Source organism: Citrus clementina, unplaced genomic scaffold, assembly GCF_000493195.1.
Source record: "Citrus clementina cultivar Clemenules unplaced genomic scaffold, Citrus_clementina_v1.0 scaffold_3, whole genome shotgun sequence".
Lineage (NCBI taxonomy): Eukaryota > Viridiplantae > Streptophyta > Magnoliopsida > Sapindales > Rutaceae > Citrus > Citrus x clementina.
In genome coordinates, this window is record NW_006262339.1 from 32,290,587 (window position 1) to 32,305,528 (window position 14,942).

The window sequence follows — 14,942 nt, forward strand, 5'->3', positions numbered from 1 at the left end:
GATGAATCAAAGCTTGACAGCACGCGCCCACGCCTTATCAACAAAGTTCTTCTCATAGAGAGAAGAGAAAAATTAGATCTAGGGTTTCTTTTTCTCCAATCCAAAATCCCCCCTTTTTCACAATAGATTCCTCTCTTAAATACTCTCTCTCTTCTCTTTTTGAATTATATTTAAAATAAAATACTAATATCTGAAATATTAAATTCGTAATTACAAAAATAACCAAAAATACAAAACACGTTAAACTAAAAACTGCAGGTCCGCAGTTGACAGCACGCGCCCATGCCTTATCAACAAAGTTCTTCTGACGCTCAGAAATTTCTCCAAGAGAACAATCTCCTTAAACATCATCTTTTAGCTCAATTTTATCATCAATCAATAGAATTGCACCTACAAAAGTAAAACACAAGTAAAACATTATTATTAAGTGCAAAACATCGATATTAAGGGAAGTAAACAATGCAAAACTAGTGCATAAATTGCACTCTAACAAATTCCCCCACACCAAGATGATGCTTGTCCTCAAGCATATAACTCAAGATTAATCCCAAATCTCCACTCAATTCTCATCTCAACTCATCCAAAAATAATTTTAAGCAAGCATACCTCAAGAAATTAAGTCGATCAACATTCGAGAGACAAGGATTTTAAAGCATAGAATCTCATAAGATAGAATAAGAACATTCAACCACCAAGAAGATCCATTCAAAATTCAAGTGCAACAAGATGTAATAGCCCTCTCAATAACTTCACTCCATGAAATCAAAGAATGCTATTACCATAAGCTTGCTCATAAATCACATCTCAATCCACAAAACATGAATAAAATGCAAAAATCTAAGGGTCTTAAAAGGGTTGTAATGGGGTTAAATGAGTTAAATGAAAAAGAAAGGTTTACGAAAGAAAAAGAGATCAAAATGAGAAGAATGAACTCATTGAATGAACTTATGATATCAAAATGCTTATTTCTACTCAAGTCACCAAGAATGTAAACATTTTTTTGTTTTTTCGATTTTTTTTTACTTTTTTTTCGATTTTTCTTTTTCTCTTTTTTTTTTGTTGTTGTTGTTTTTTTTTTTTTTTGAATCAAACAAAAGAAACGAACCTTGCACAATTTAATTCAAGCATAATGCTTGTTGATCTAATTGAGAGACTTTAATACAAGGTAGAAAAAGCAACAAAATATATTCACACAATGAGTCCAAAAATCTCCTTAAATTAAGGCTAAAAAATAAGAAAAATGGTTAAGTAGACGGAGAGAATTAGATGGGTAATGGTTAAGGCTCAAACAAAGGTAGCAAATAAAGGTCTTCGGGTAGAGAAAAAAGAAAATGCGAGAATAGAAAAATGGTAAATGGTTTGCCCTTATCATTTTAATGCATAAAATCCCGTAATGTGGCTTCAACATGCATAATAAAGCAAGTTCTAGAATAAACAAACTAGGATTGATATTCACATAACAAAAATAATTAGAGCAAAGTGGTTGCTCATAGGCTCAAATCCTCACAAAGTTGGTAAATTTGCCATCAAATCATGTACACTCTTCAAATGAATCAATCATCAATAGTGGTGTAGAATGAGATGAAGGTATGAATGAGATATAAAAGGAAAGGTAAAAATGATAATAAGCGAGAAAGATGTATGTAGTAAAAAAAATGAAAGATAAAATGTGAGTGATGAAAGAGTATGATAGGAAAAAAAAATAGATGTAAATAATTTGAGATAGATGGGAAAAAAAGTAGTGAGAAAGAAAAGAAAAGATAAAATAATAATATATAAAGCATACTAACTCCAAAATCATTTAAGGATGAGTAGAGTGAAAATAAATGAGTAGAGTGAAAATACTACTTTCAGACATCAATAATGCAAAAATCCCTCCCCCACACCAAGAACTTACATTGTCCCCAATGTAAGATAATCAAAGCTCACATAAAAATTAAAGCGTAAGGATAAAAGTTTAAGGGCAAAAAGAAACTTCCCTGAATTGTGAGCTTTGATCCACATAACGTCTATGGGCTTGGCGGAAATGGTGGGGTAAATCCCACACTCTCGAAGTATGCGGCCAAATTCTGCTCCATTTTCTCTAACTGTGCTCCATTTTCTCTAACTGAATGCTCAAAGGTGGTGCGGATGTAGAAGGAATAGTTGGCGGGGCAACAGTGTCATCGTCAAACTCGTCATCAGAGGTAGCACCACTCCTAGCATAAAGCTTCTTCGGAAGTTGAGTGGGTCCTGGTTCAGTAAACTGAAATCTCCCCTCCTTGAATTCGACCACACCTGTTCTTTCAAACACAGACATATCCAAAAATTCCTTTTTGCAAGCAGGATGCAAATCATTATTGTCAGGATCAAGCACACATAGGTTTATAGCTAACAGAGTAATGTATGGACCAAGAAATAAAGTCCTATACCGTTTAAGCACACTTTGAAATTGATCCGCTAACCAAAAACCTAAATTAGGCCTCACATCATTTAACATGCACCAGATAAAATAAAATTCAGTTTTAGAGAAAATTCCTGAGTGATCTTTCTTGCCTAAAAAATTATATGCTAAGAATCGATGCACACATTTCAAAACACGATCACGTAAGAAAGAACTCTTTGATTTACTCGGGTCATAGGCATTGTGATCAACAGATAAATTACGCCAAAGACCATAAGGCTCAAAATTTTCGCTAAAGTCACAAGTTGTTCCTAAATATTCATCACTAGTAGAATAATCATCATCAATGAATCCTAAAGCTAGGTTAAAATCCGTGATAGAGTGTGAAAAATTTCGTCCCATTAACCTAAACTTAATGACATCCGGGGTATGCAAAGTAAAATCATTCGGCATAGTGAATTGAAAAGTAGCATAAAACTCCCTAATCAACTCAACATAACCCAAGCAATCAACATCAACAAACTTACGCAACCCAATCTTATCTATCAAAGAATCAAAATTATCTTTAACATTTAATTTTTCAAGAGTCGGGTAATGAATATACTTAGCTGGAAGTATTTTGCGCGTGGAAATATCTTTGTACCTCTCTTTCTCTTGTTGAGTCGCGAATGCGAGGCACCCTCCGAGATTGGATTCCGCAAGTGGCAAAACACTCACTCCTTTTCCATGTTTCGATCTTTGTCTCACGGCTTGGCGTGAATCTGAAATTATGTTCCATGGAACCGTAGTGGGAGCGGCAATCTTAGATTTCTTTGCGACGGGTGTCTTTTTCGACGACTTGGAAGTAGATGCTTTCCTCTTCGGCATTGTTACAATAATTGCACTCACGGATTTCGATTTACCCGGCTGGAATACAGGGCGTAGGCTGGTTGTGTTGCGTTGCTGCGCGGGTTGGGGCTGGTTACGCACTACTGGTTGCGTGCGGGATGTTTTCTGCGTTGCGAACGCTGGCTGGTTCGCACTGCATTGAGGGGGCTTGCATTGCAGGTGGGACTGATTGTGCGGCGCGCACGGGTTGCTGGATCTGCACGCAGCGCAACCCAGCACGGTTGCTGCTGATTGTGTGGCTGCGGCTGCTGCTGCGTGGGCTGTGTTGCGCGCACGGTTGCTGCTGATTGTGCACGGTTGCTGCTGCTACGTGGCTGCGGCTGCTAGTTGCTGCGGGTGAAAACGATAATCAATAGTGAATTTTTTTTTTGAATTAGGGATTTGTGAACAGTGAACAATGATTTGTGATTTTTTTTTTGTTTTTTTTTTTCATTTTTTTAAATATATATATATAAGAAATAAAAGAAGGAAAAAAAATAAATAATTTTTTTTTTTTAGTGATGAATCACTTTGAGACACTAAAAATTTCAGAAGTAATTTTCTAATAAACACGTGGGCACGCCTTAAAACCATTTTACTTTAAAAATCACAGAAGTACTTATTAGTTAAGACGTGGGCAAGCCTTATCGAAAATTTTCTTCTGGCCAAAATAAGCAAACACATTATTTTTTTAAAAAAAATCTGAATCAAAATTAAAAGAAGATATAACAAAAACCAAAATAAATAAATCATTTGGGTTGCCTCCCCAAAAGCGCCTTTGTTTTATGTCTTTGGCTAGACACATTTATGCATCAATCTCCATAATTGGGACTCTCGAGAGCCATATCCTCCACAATATTCACCGAAAAACCTTCATAAAAATGTTTTAAGCGATGACCATTAACCTTAAAAACTTTGTCAGAGGTCGGACTCCGAATCTCAACTGCACCATGAGGAAAAATATTAGTAACAATAAAATGTCCAACCCAGCAAGAACGTTATTTACCTGGAAAGAGTTTAAGCTTAGAATGAAAAAAAAGAACTTTTTGACCAACAGAGAACTCCTTTCTCAAAATCATTCTATCATGAAATGTCTTCGTTTTTTCCTTGTAAAAAACTTCCTGCACTATAGGGTTAATAACATCCACAGAAAATACCAAATGTTCCTCACTAGGATATTTCATGGCATCATTCATATTGAATTCTATAACCTCTCCATCAAACTCCATAGTGAGAGTCCCTTTATGTACATCCATTTTAGTCCTAGCAGTCTTAAAAAAAGGTCTTCCTAGCAAAATTGGGACAAAATTAGAGGAGTTATCCTCTTCCATATCAAGTACATAAAAATCAGCAGGAAAAACCACTCATTAACTTGTACTAAGACATCTTCTAATACCCCATCAGGATATGCATTAGACCTATCAGCTAGTTGAATTATCACGACAGTTTCTTTTAATGGACCAACATTCAAAGATGAATAAATGGAGCGAGACATGACATTAATAGAAGCTCCTAGATCTAACATAGCCTTTTAAACTCTAACACTACCAATTTTACAAGGGATAGTAAACATACCTGGATCCTTGCACTTAGGAGGTAGTTTTTTTTGGAGAACTACTGAAATATTCTCCCCCATGTGAACTTTTTCATCTCCTCTTAATTTTCTCTTGGAGGTGCACAATTCCTTAAGGACTTTAGCATATCAAGGTATTTATTTTATAGCATCTAATAAAGGAATATTTACCTTAACCTTGCGAAATGTCTCAAGGATGTCTTTCTCTTGTTTCTCTTTTTTGGATTTTGCAAACCGGCTTGGAAAAGGAGGAAGTATCACAATAGGTAGGGGTTTCGCACTGGTGGGTTGCGCATCTTGAGATTTAGGCATTAATTCATTCTTCTCAAGCTCATCTTCTACATGCTTTGTCACTTTCTTACCAGGCTCTTGTAACTCATTCCCACTTCTAAGGATGACAGCACTAACGTTTTGCTTTGGATTCACCTCAGATTGTGAAGGCAATCTCCTTAATACTTGAGACTCCAGACGGCTCACTGTAGTCGCCAATTGACTCATTTGGTTCTCCAAATTCTGAATTCTTATTGTAGTTGCCTGCTGAAATTGTTGAGTGTTAGTCACAAGTGATTTAACAATTTCTTCAAGAGATATACCTTACTTGGAGTTTGATTGTGGAGGTGCTGGTTGTCTTGGTGGATACTATTGTGGGAATCCTGACGGCCTAACTCCATAGCTTAAGTTGGGATGATCATTCCATCCCGGATTGTATGTTTGTGCATAAGAATCATACCTCCTCTGAGGCATGCCTGGAAATCCTCTAACTGCATTGGCTTGTTCAACGGGTTCTTTTTGAAGTGTAGGACACATATCAGTTGAATGACCCATATTGGAACAAATGCCACAAGTCTTTACCTGTTGCACATTACTTACAATAAACTTTTCCACAAGAGAAGTAAGTTTATCTAAATGTTGTTCAACAGAAGAAATATTTACCTCATTCACCGTTCTTAAAGTGGCATCTTGCCTGCTGCCAAATTGTTGTGCATTGGCAGCCATATTTGAGATCAACTCCCTTGCTTGAATAGGGGTCTTGTTCACCAACACACCTCCACTAGCAGCATCTATCATACTCCTATCCATTAATGACAGTCCTTCGTAAAAATATTGAATAAGAAGTTGATCAGAAATCTGATGCTGAGGACAACTGGCACACAATTATTTGAATCGCTCCCAATACTCATACAAAGTCTTCCCATGAAGTTGTCTGATCCCACAAATGTCTTTTCTGATGTCGGCAGCTCTTGAAGCAGGAAAGTACTTCTCGAGGAACGGCTTCTTCAAACCATTCCACGTTGTAATTGATCCAGGAGGCAAGTAGTACAACCAGTCTTTAGCTAACCCATCTATAGAGAACGGAAAAGCACGCAGCTTAATCTACTCTTCATGAGTCACGCCTTGTGGCCTCATACTTGAACACACAACATGAAACTCCTTGAAATGTTTATGAGGATCTTCACCTGCAAAACCATGAAACTTGGGTAATAAATGAATAAGACTAGACTTTAATTCAAAATTTACCTCCAAGTCTACATATTGAATGCAGAGTGGTTGCTGATTCAAGTCTGGTTCAGCTAACTCTCTAAGAGTTCTTTCTACAGGTGCAGCTCTATCCATCACTTGTTCTTCCGAATCGCTAGATAATTCAACTAAATCAGGCACCGTATCTGTTTCAGAAAGCAAAGGCGACGAGGATCGTTGCTTAGCTCGCTTCGTCTGTTGTCTCAACTGGCGAGTTGTCTTCTCAATTTCAAGATCAAACGAAAGTGTACCTGTACTAGAAGAACGAACCATACACCAAGTAAAACGTAAAAATGATTAAATAAATGACACCAATCCCCGGCAACGACACCAAATTTTGATGGTTGTCGAAGCCAACAAAAATAAATTTCTACTCTAAATAAATTGTGTATAGTGATTGAGCAGGGTCGTGTCCACAGAGATCGGTAATTATTTAAATCCTTTTAAAACATAAAACATAAAATGAAGGTTTTGTTGACAATAATAAAAATCAAATTAAAATAACAAGAATGCAAATTAAAGTTGTAATTCAAATTGGAGAAAACTCTGGTTGAAGGAATTAATTCAGCTTGATTCGACTACTGATCATTGATTCAAATATAGATTATTATTACTTATGAATAGACCGGTTATATCTACTGAGACCCTCTAATAGCCAATCTCTCCTTAACTAGTCGATAACCAAGGTACGACCGTTGGCTATTTCCCTAATCAATAGACAACCCTAGATACGATCATAGGATTTAATCAATTGACAGCCTGAAAACCAGAGAGACCCAAATCCTAATCAACACATACGATGACTCATTTAAATTAGATTGTTTATTCTCATAACACAACTCACTGCTATGTTATTTGTCACAAACATTAAAATCTTCATACGATGAATCCTTTAATTAACAATAGATTAAGTTGATAATTAAATAGTGGCCAATTACCTAATTAACAAATATAATCATGAAAATAATTCAGAGAATAAACAAATACCCAAAAAGCAATAAAACAATTAAAGCATAAAATAGATCTCACAGTAGTGATGAATCAAAGCTTCATTATCCTTCAACCAGAAAAATAGGTTTAGTTCTTCATAGAAAGAAGAGAAAAGTTTAGATTTAGGGTTTATTTCTCTTCTCCAAAAAGTCCCTTTTTTCACAATAGATTCCTCCTTTAAATACTCTCTCTCTCTTCTCCTTTAGAGTTCTATTTAAAATAAAATACTAATATCTGAAATATTAAATTTGTAATTACAAAAATAACCAAAAATACAAAACACGTTAAACTAAAAACTGCAGGTCCGTAGTTGACAGCACGCCCCCACGCTTTATCAATAAAGTTCTTCTGACGCTCATAATTTCTCCAAGAAAACAATCATCTTTAAACATCATCTTATAGCTCAATTTTATCACAAATCAATAGAATTGCACATACAAAAGTAAAACACAAGTAAATCATTATTATTAAGTGCAAAACATCGATATTAAGGGAAATAAACAATGCAAAACTAGTGCATAAATTGCACTCTAACACATAGGGTCACGCGGAGTTAGAAAATGTCATGTTGTGTCCATAGTGTCTCCGTAAGATTCTTCAGTTGAAGTCGTCATTGGTTCAACGTTGACATGAATTGATCCGCTGTGAGAGTCTCCATAGTTTCATGCAATAAACAATCAATCATTTGCGTACACATCATCAAGAGACTTTCTCTGTTGTGTGGTGGCACAAGATTATTGAGCAGCAAGCGAAGTTCTCGAATGTTCCCGCCATATTTTAATGGTTTGATAAGAGAACAAAGTGTGCATGCATTTAACTTTCATACAAGAAACACATATTTTAAGGCTAGCATGATAGGGAAGGAGAAGGGATCTGAGCTACTCGAAGAAGGATGAATAAAGAGATATGTACATTTGAAATATTTCTGTTTTGCATAAAGTTGTGGAGAGTGTTGTGTCTCCCTTCATTGAGATATAATATAGCAGTTAACATAAGATATTGAATAAGCTAATTAAGCTATCCAATAAGATTTACGACAAAATTTGTATATCTTTAAATGACTGTTATTGCTTTAGTTTTTTTTATACATATACATACACACACACACATATATATATATATTAAGTGAAAACACTTTTACAACATGATTAGAATTAAATATTTTCAGAAATCCAAATCTAATCCACTAGGAAAGATAATGACAATCAGACTGCCAAGCCATGAAGGTGAAAAGTGCACTAAACTTAGAAAGACTATCGACCCACCGTTCCACCAAGAGAAGCTCTACCTTTGTGTACTAATGGAATATTAAGTTCCATAATGCCATCATTTTCTTGCTTTTGATAGAGCTTATGTTGCCTGCGTTTTACCAAAGTTGCAGGGAAATAATTACCAAGTGGGAGAATCTGATGTGTACTGAAGGATCAGGTGAGTTGGATGTATGGCCTTATCTTGTAAATTTGATAAGTGATGTGATTTGTCGAATGGCTTTTGGGAGCAACTAAGAAGAATGAACCAATCCCAAACAGAACTAGCTGATCTAGCCTTACAAGCTTTACAGTCAGTTTACATTCAAGGATATATGGAGGTGTAAAAAATAATCTCTGGCTGATTTGAAAACATGTGCATCAATCATAAAGTTGAAATTTACTTATGACGATAGTAAGTATTAGTCTCCTATTTCCTTAGTCTTTTTTATTTTCATTTCTATAAATGTTTTTAGAAAAATGAACTTTATTAAGTGCAATTTCCGTTGTTATTGTTGTAAAGACTGAATTTGCATATTTTGTAGAGTGCAGACTTGTGCACTTAAGAAAAACGGTTTCTTGTTAATCTCATTTTAGTAAATTTTTACTGCTTATATATAGATATGTCCCTACTAAGAGAAACAGGACAATGATGGACCTTGACAAGGAAATCCGCTCTTAGAAATAATGAAAACAGGGGAAGCTAAAAAGGATGACTTATTAGGTTTGCTTATGGAATCAAATTTTAGAGAAATTAAAGAACATCGAAACAACAGACTTAAAGGGATCAGTAGGGACGATGTTATCTGTGGCTAAGAATGTAAGCTATTTAACTTTGCTGGACAAGAGGATACTTCAGTTTTGCTTCTTGGCACAATGGTTTTGCAAGTCTTTGGTGATATGAAAGTTGAAAACTGACTTCGATGGATTGAATCACCTCAAAATCGTAAGTATATATAACTCTAGGATTTCATTGTGATCAATATTTTCATAACACAATTATGTATCTGTTAGGATAATAATTTAATATTTATTTAGATACCACTCCCAATGATATTTTTAATATGTATGGATATCATAAATCGTAACATTCTTTATCCATGCATCTGTGAATTCCAAGTAATCACACAACAAACCATATTTTTATTTTATTACAGAAACTAAAAACAAGTTTCAAATTCAAGTACAGATCACACCACACTTGCATCTCACAGCAACAACAACAACTGCAGCAGCAACAGCAACAACAACAAGAAGGTAAAGAAGCCGTCACACAAGCTGCTTATTTAAAAAATAATTGCACACACTTAACTATTTTAATGTCAAATCGCTCCACAACTAAGAGCACAATCCATGTCTGGAATGGCACTCCCTAGCGATGAAAATTTTCAAGGCCTGGCCTTTAGGAGCTCTGTTTTCCCCTTTTGATCTCAATCAGCTTGTCATGGATGCACCACGGGAAGCTGAGAAAATGGTCTCGATTCATTCCTTCTCGTTTATACCGACCCCAGTAACTTGGATGGTAAGTCACATGGTACCAAGCTGAAGCTTTTGCGTATACAGCTTCATGGCTAGAATCTGACTCATTCTTCTTCTTGTTGAACCAGGTCCTGGCTTCTTTTCTTAATGACCTTACAGCAAAAGTGATTGCTTCCAAGTCTCTTTTCTTATCAAAGGACTTTGCCATTTCCATGATGCACCCACTCAGTATTTCAGCCTCAGTTTTGATCCCATAATAATCCATCAAGTTCCCCAACTTGATAACATACTCAGTTTTGTAGTTGAAAGCATCGATGATGTAGTGCTTAAAGCCATCAACTTCCATATCAGTATCATAGGACTGCATTGCCACTTCCTTAGTAAAGGATTTCATAGTGGCTGTTGATGGTGCAATGCCTTTTACCTCTCGATAAAGCTTCCCAATGACACGCTGTGATTCATAGCAGGTTTTGTTTTGCTTCTCCATAAAGTCTGGATATTTCTTGACACGTAGTCCACTGGGTATTGTGGCTGCGACTCCAGTTTTGGAGAAGTCCACTGCAATGGAGGATAGCTTTGCAAGCTCAAGACATTTGCTGCTCCTCGCCTTGTCAGGTTCTGAATCTGCATGCACGACGTGGGCATTGCAAATTATGCCCAAGCTGTCATTGACTATGTAATCGGCAAAGTATTCCTCTACATCCTGCAGCATAGAAATGTTAAGGGGCAAAAAAAGGATCACGGCAGATTAAAGAGAGAAAAACAAATGATGAGAAGTTTTTCAGGATAAGATGATACGCTGCAATGCCTTTGGCTCGAAGAAATTAGAAATGACAGAGTGTAATTACAAAAGAAACTAAGCAAATAGAAGAGTTTATTCATGCATATGAATGAAATAAATCTTAAAACATTACTAGAAGATTGAGCAATACCTCGATTGTCACGTCACGATCCAAAACCTTTTCTGGTGCCGGAGTATAATCCATTGGTCGAAACTGAAGTGGAGGAATAAGTTCGTGGTCCCAGCAGACAAAGTACACGTCACCGTCCAGGTCACTTCCCGAGCATTCATTTGTATGGGGTCTAACAAATAATGCAACCATTGTCAGTTTACACAGGTATATATCTGAGCATTTATCAAAACAGAACAAGTCGTAAAAAAATGTTCCAATAGAATCTATTGAAACTTTCATTAAGAATAATCTATTATGAATCATACCATAAGTCATTCTTGGGGAAAACCAGAAAAAAAAAAAAAGCTTACCTTTTTCCTTTTGCCGGGAAAACAACACAATCCACCATGTGATGCAAAGCAGGTACGTCCACAGCCCTTAGCACACGCATGTCTCCTGGGTGTAGACATGGATTTTTAGCAACAACCACCTTTCCCTCCACAACACTAAGTTCTCCTGACCGATTGTTGCAGGAATTATCCAAAAACTCTCTTCTTCTAGAGGCAGAACATTGAACAAATACCTGACCATATTCTAATGTGCCTGTTTCATCAAGACATCCCATCATTGCTCGTCCATTCTGGATAAATATCCTTGTTCTGGTTCTCAGCTCCAGCAGATTTGATGCGCGGAATGTGTGTAGCATCATTGACAGAAACGGTTCTACATCAGGCTTATAACCACACATAAGCATTTCTTTCAAAACATTTGTGTTCTCCCCTGATGACATCAGTTCCAGTGCCTCATGTGCCTTCAAAGGATCTGTTAAAATGGCATCTAATTGCGCGACGCCCTCTCTCTGCTTCTTTTCAAAAACACGATCTCTAATGCCAAGAGTAGACAAAAGGGTTATCAACTGGCGATTAAGGAAACAGGGCTGATACTTGCTATTTGCCAAAATGTCTAGACTTGTGCTTTCTGATTTGTACTTGAGCATACTCTTCCTCAATGATAACTTTGTTGATGAAGTTGGATCAACTGCTACAACACCTTTGTACCCACCATATCGAATCTGAAATGCAGATGGAGTATAAATCGTGAAACCACAATTTTTAGCCACAATTTCGGCTAATTCGGCAGATATTTTCCCTATACCATCCGAGAAACAATATGTAATCCCATCGTCCTCCACCTCTACATCAGGAATGATTTCAATATCACTACTGTCAACATGCAGTGCCTCTCTAGATGAGCTGAAAGACTGACCAAGTCTAGCAGCATACTTTGCAACATTCTTTATGTCGCGAAAATCACCCATTCTCTCTCTGATATCTGCTGCAGTAAGCTCAGGCCTGGATGCAAACATCCACAAAGAATTATCTTTCACTTGACTATTTGAAAATGCCAGAGTTTCAAACTTCTTATCTCCGATGACTATCCCATTTCTTAGAGTTGAGAGTACTCTTTCATAAATTCTTGTATGTCTTTCTTCATTGGTGGAAGATGTCACGGGAGACAAAACTGTTGAGTACAACTTATCCAAGTCCTCATCAACAAAAGAAAGACGAAGAAAGTTGTCAATTTCATCCGGATAACTTCGTAACACACGATTTGACAGACTGATCTCCGGACCACAAAAATAAACCTTAGATGGGGTTACCAGAACCTTGTTAACATAAACCAAACCATCATCTAAGGCAACAGCAGGGGAATTAAGTAGTCTCCCAGATAAGACATACTTCGTATATTGCTCTTCGAGACAGCTTACAGGCTCATAGCAGCAGTTTCTTAGATGAAATAGCGTCTCCAAAGCACGGTCTATGCATTCCATCTTGATTCTACTTGGATCAACCAAGCGAAAGAATTTGGCATCAAGTGCCGGCCCTGGAATGCAGCCATGTTGAACCAGAGAATTGATTTTGAATAATATTTTGAATGGCAATTTAATGCCATGAGGTGGACTGATCATAGGGACAAGATCAGTGTTGCTAGAGAACCCGGAACCTCGTACTAGAGTGAACTGGAGTGGACTTTCTTTGTAGTAAAAGAAATCTTTCAGCGCTTTCGGAATATGAGCCCCTCTGGGAAGTTCCAAACACATGGCAGATGATTGTCCAATGCTTGACGATGGAGTAAAATCAACTTCGCGAACCCAGTGGATATCTTTCTCATAAATCATAGGAGCACCATATAACTGGCAACAGAAAACAAAGAAAACAGGCTTTTAGCGTATAACATTTGAAAGAAGTAAACTGATCGATCATGCAACACGGTATTGAAGTTATAGCTTTCTTGTAAGTGATCAATTTGCAAAAAGCTATATTTCTTGATACATAGCATGAAGTGATTTTATAAAATGATCTCATGTTGATTAGTTGTATTGCAAAATACAAACCTGAATGACAAGATATTTAACAGAGTGACCTCTGGGACGATGTAGCTCAATCTGCCAAATGCTTTCATAGGAGAGCTCAAGCTTATAATCTACAGATGCATAAGACAGAAAGAACATAAATTTTCTGAGGTCCGAACACAGTTTCACAGAAACGTTTTCCTGTGACCAGAGCACAGAAAACTTGTCCTTAGAAATTTGGCATCCAAAATTCAACTTGTAATACGGGATCCTTCTCTTTTCATCGGAAGCTTTCAGATAAGATTTCCCGTACCACAAAAGACGCTCAGCAGCCAACCCCTTGATTAGTTCTGCAGCTTCCACAGTTGTGAACTCAACTATAGCATGTGCTCTTGAACCTTCCTTTTGTCCAACTTCAACATTAGAAACAGTTCCTTCACCGGTATGTAGCTCCAGAAATTCCTTCACAGCTTCGGAAGACATAAGTGAAGCAAATCCAAACAAACTGATCATCTTAGCCATTTCGTCAATACAATTTCAACTGCAGTTTAAATTGTGCATTATTGAAGTTAGCTACTCATACAGCACCAACTTACGCAATCAATTAACGATAAAAGGCGACACATGCTCATACAGAAATATATAACTAGGACAGAAAGCAAATTCAAAACCAAATACAATAAGCAAATGAGTTACCAGGAAACAGTGATTACTCACGGAAGCTTGCAGCAAGCGATGTCAATGAACACTAAGTAGCTTTGTGAGAAACAAATGGTGATCAAGGAGGGAATATATAGAGAGAAAAGCTCGTTAATGCCCTGTTCTTGGTCTTCAGTTTCAATACTAGGAAACTTATCATATAAGCTGACTTGACTATGACCTTTGGGCCCCATTGACTGTGTAGCTGCTTAAGTTCGCCCAAACTCCCATGTGACTGACACGTCTCGACATCTCATTGGTTGAAATGAGTTTTGTCCGATAAAATAGCTAGTTTTAATTCAACACATTGTTTTACACCGAGTAAGAAAATGTCATGTTCTGTCCATTGTGCCTTCGTAAGATTCTTCAATTAAAGTTATCATGAGTTCAACTTTGACATGCAATTTTCTAGTGTCACAGCCTCCATAGTTTCATGCAATAAACAATCAATCATTTACGTACACATCATCAAGGTGCTTTCTCTCTGTTGGGCTAAACGTAATTAATCATCGATTGATCAGCTTGAGGCTTTGAAGTAAAGGATAAAGAGTGATACGGCGGAGAGGTCATTGACTCGCTGAGAAATTAAATCAAAGCAAGATATGTCGCATTTGATGAAGTTACCACGATGCCAGCAAAATGGAAAAAAAGTGACAATTAAAATATATATATGTCCCCAGCGGCATGATAGGGAAGGAGAGTGGGCCTTTAGCAGCTTGAAGAAGGGAGAATGATGAGATAGAGATAGATACTTTTGAAATATTTCCGTTTTACATAAAGTTGTGGAAAGTGGAAACAATAAGGAAACGTGCATGCCAAGTAGAAGTAGACAGTACGCTGGTTAATAGAAGCTAAAGCAATATCCAATAGGAGTAAAGTCCTCATTATTCCATGCACTTTATTACATTTGCATCGTAATTCATATGCAAATAAATCAGTA

At 36.8% G+C, this 14,942-nt stretch overlaps 2 protein-coding genes across 2 annotated transcripts in view; both read right to left on the bottom strand.

Annotated features, from left to right (window-relative positions):
- Positions 1-3,250, bottom strand: part of LOC112099875 (probable RNA-dependent RNA polymerase 1) — a 7,689-nt gene extending 4,439 nt beyond the window's left edge. The window contains exons 1-2 of the mRNA XM_024187379.1: positions 2,569-3,250; positions 2,089-2,451 (exon numbers count right to left, since the gene is read on the bottom strand). Of these exons, the coding sequence (XP_024043147.1) occupies positions 2,089-2,451; positions 2,569-3,250 (1,045 nt within the window). The remainder of the gene's footprint in view (positions 1-2,088; positions 2,452-2,568) is intronic.
- Positions 3,251-9,838: 6,588 nt separating this feature from the next.
- On the bottom strand, positions 9,839-13,825 carry LOC112099533 (probable RNA-dependent RNA polymerase 1). Its single transcript, XM_024186939.1, has 4 exons — positions 13,346-13,825; positions 11,322-13,144; positions 10,990-11,140; positions 9,839-10,760 (listed from the first exon to the last, which is right to left on the bottom strand). Exons 1-4 carry the CDS (start codon positions 13,823-13,825, stop codon positions 9,981-9,983), a joined length of 3,234 nt encoding a protein of 1,077 aa, XP_024042707.1. The 3' UTR covers positions 9,839-9,980.
- Between the last annotated feature and the right edge of the window lie 1,117 nt (positions 13,826-14,942).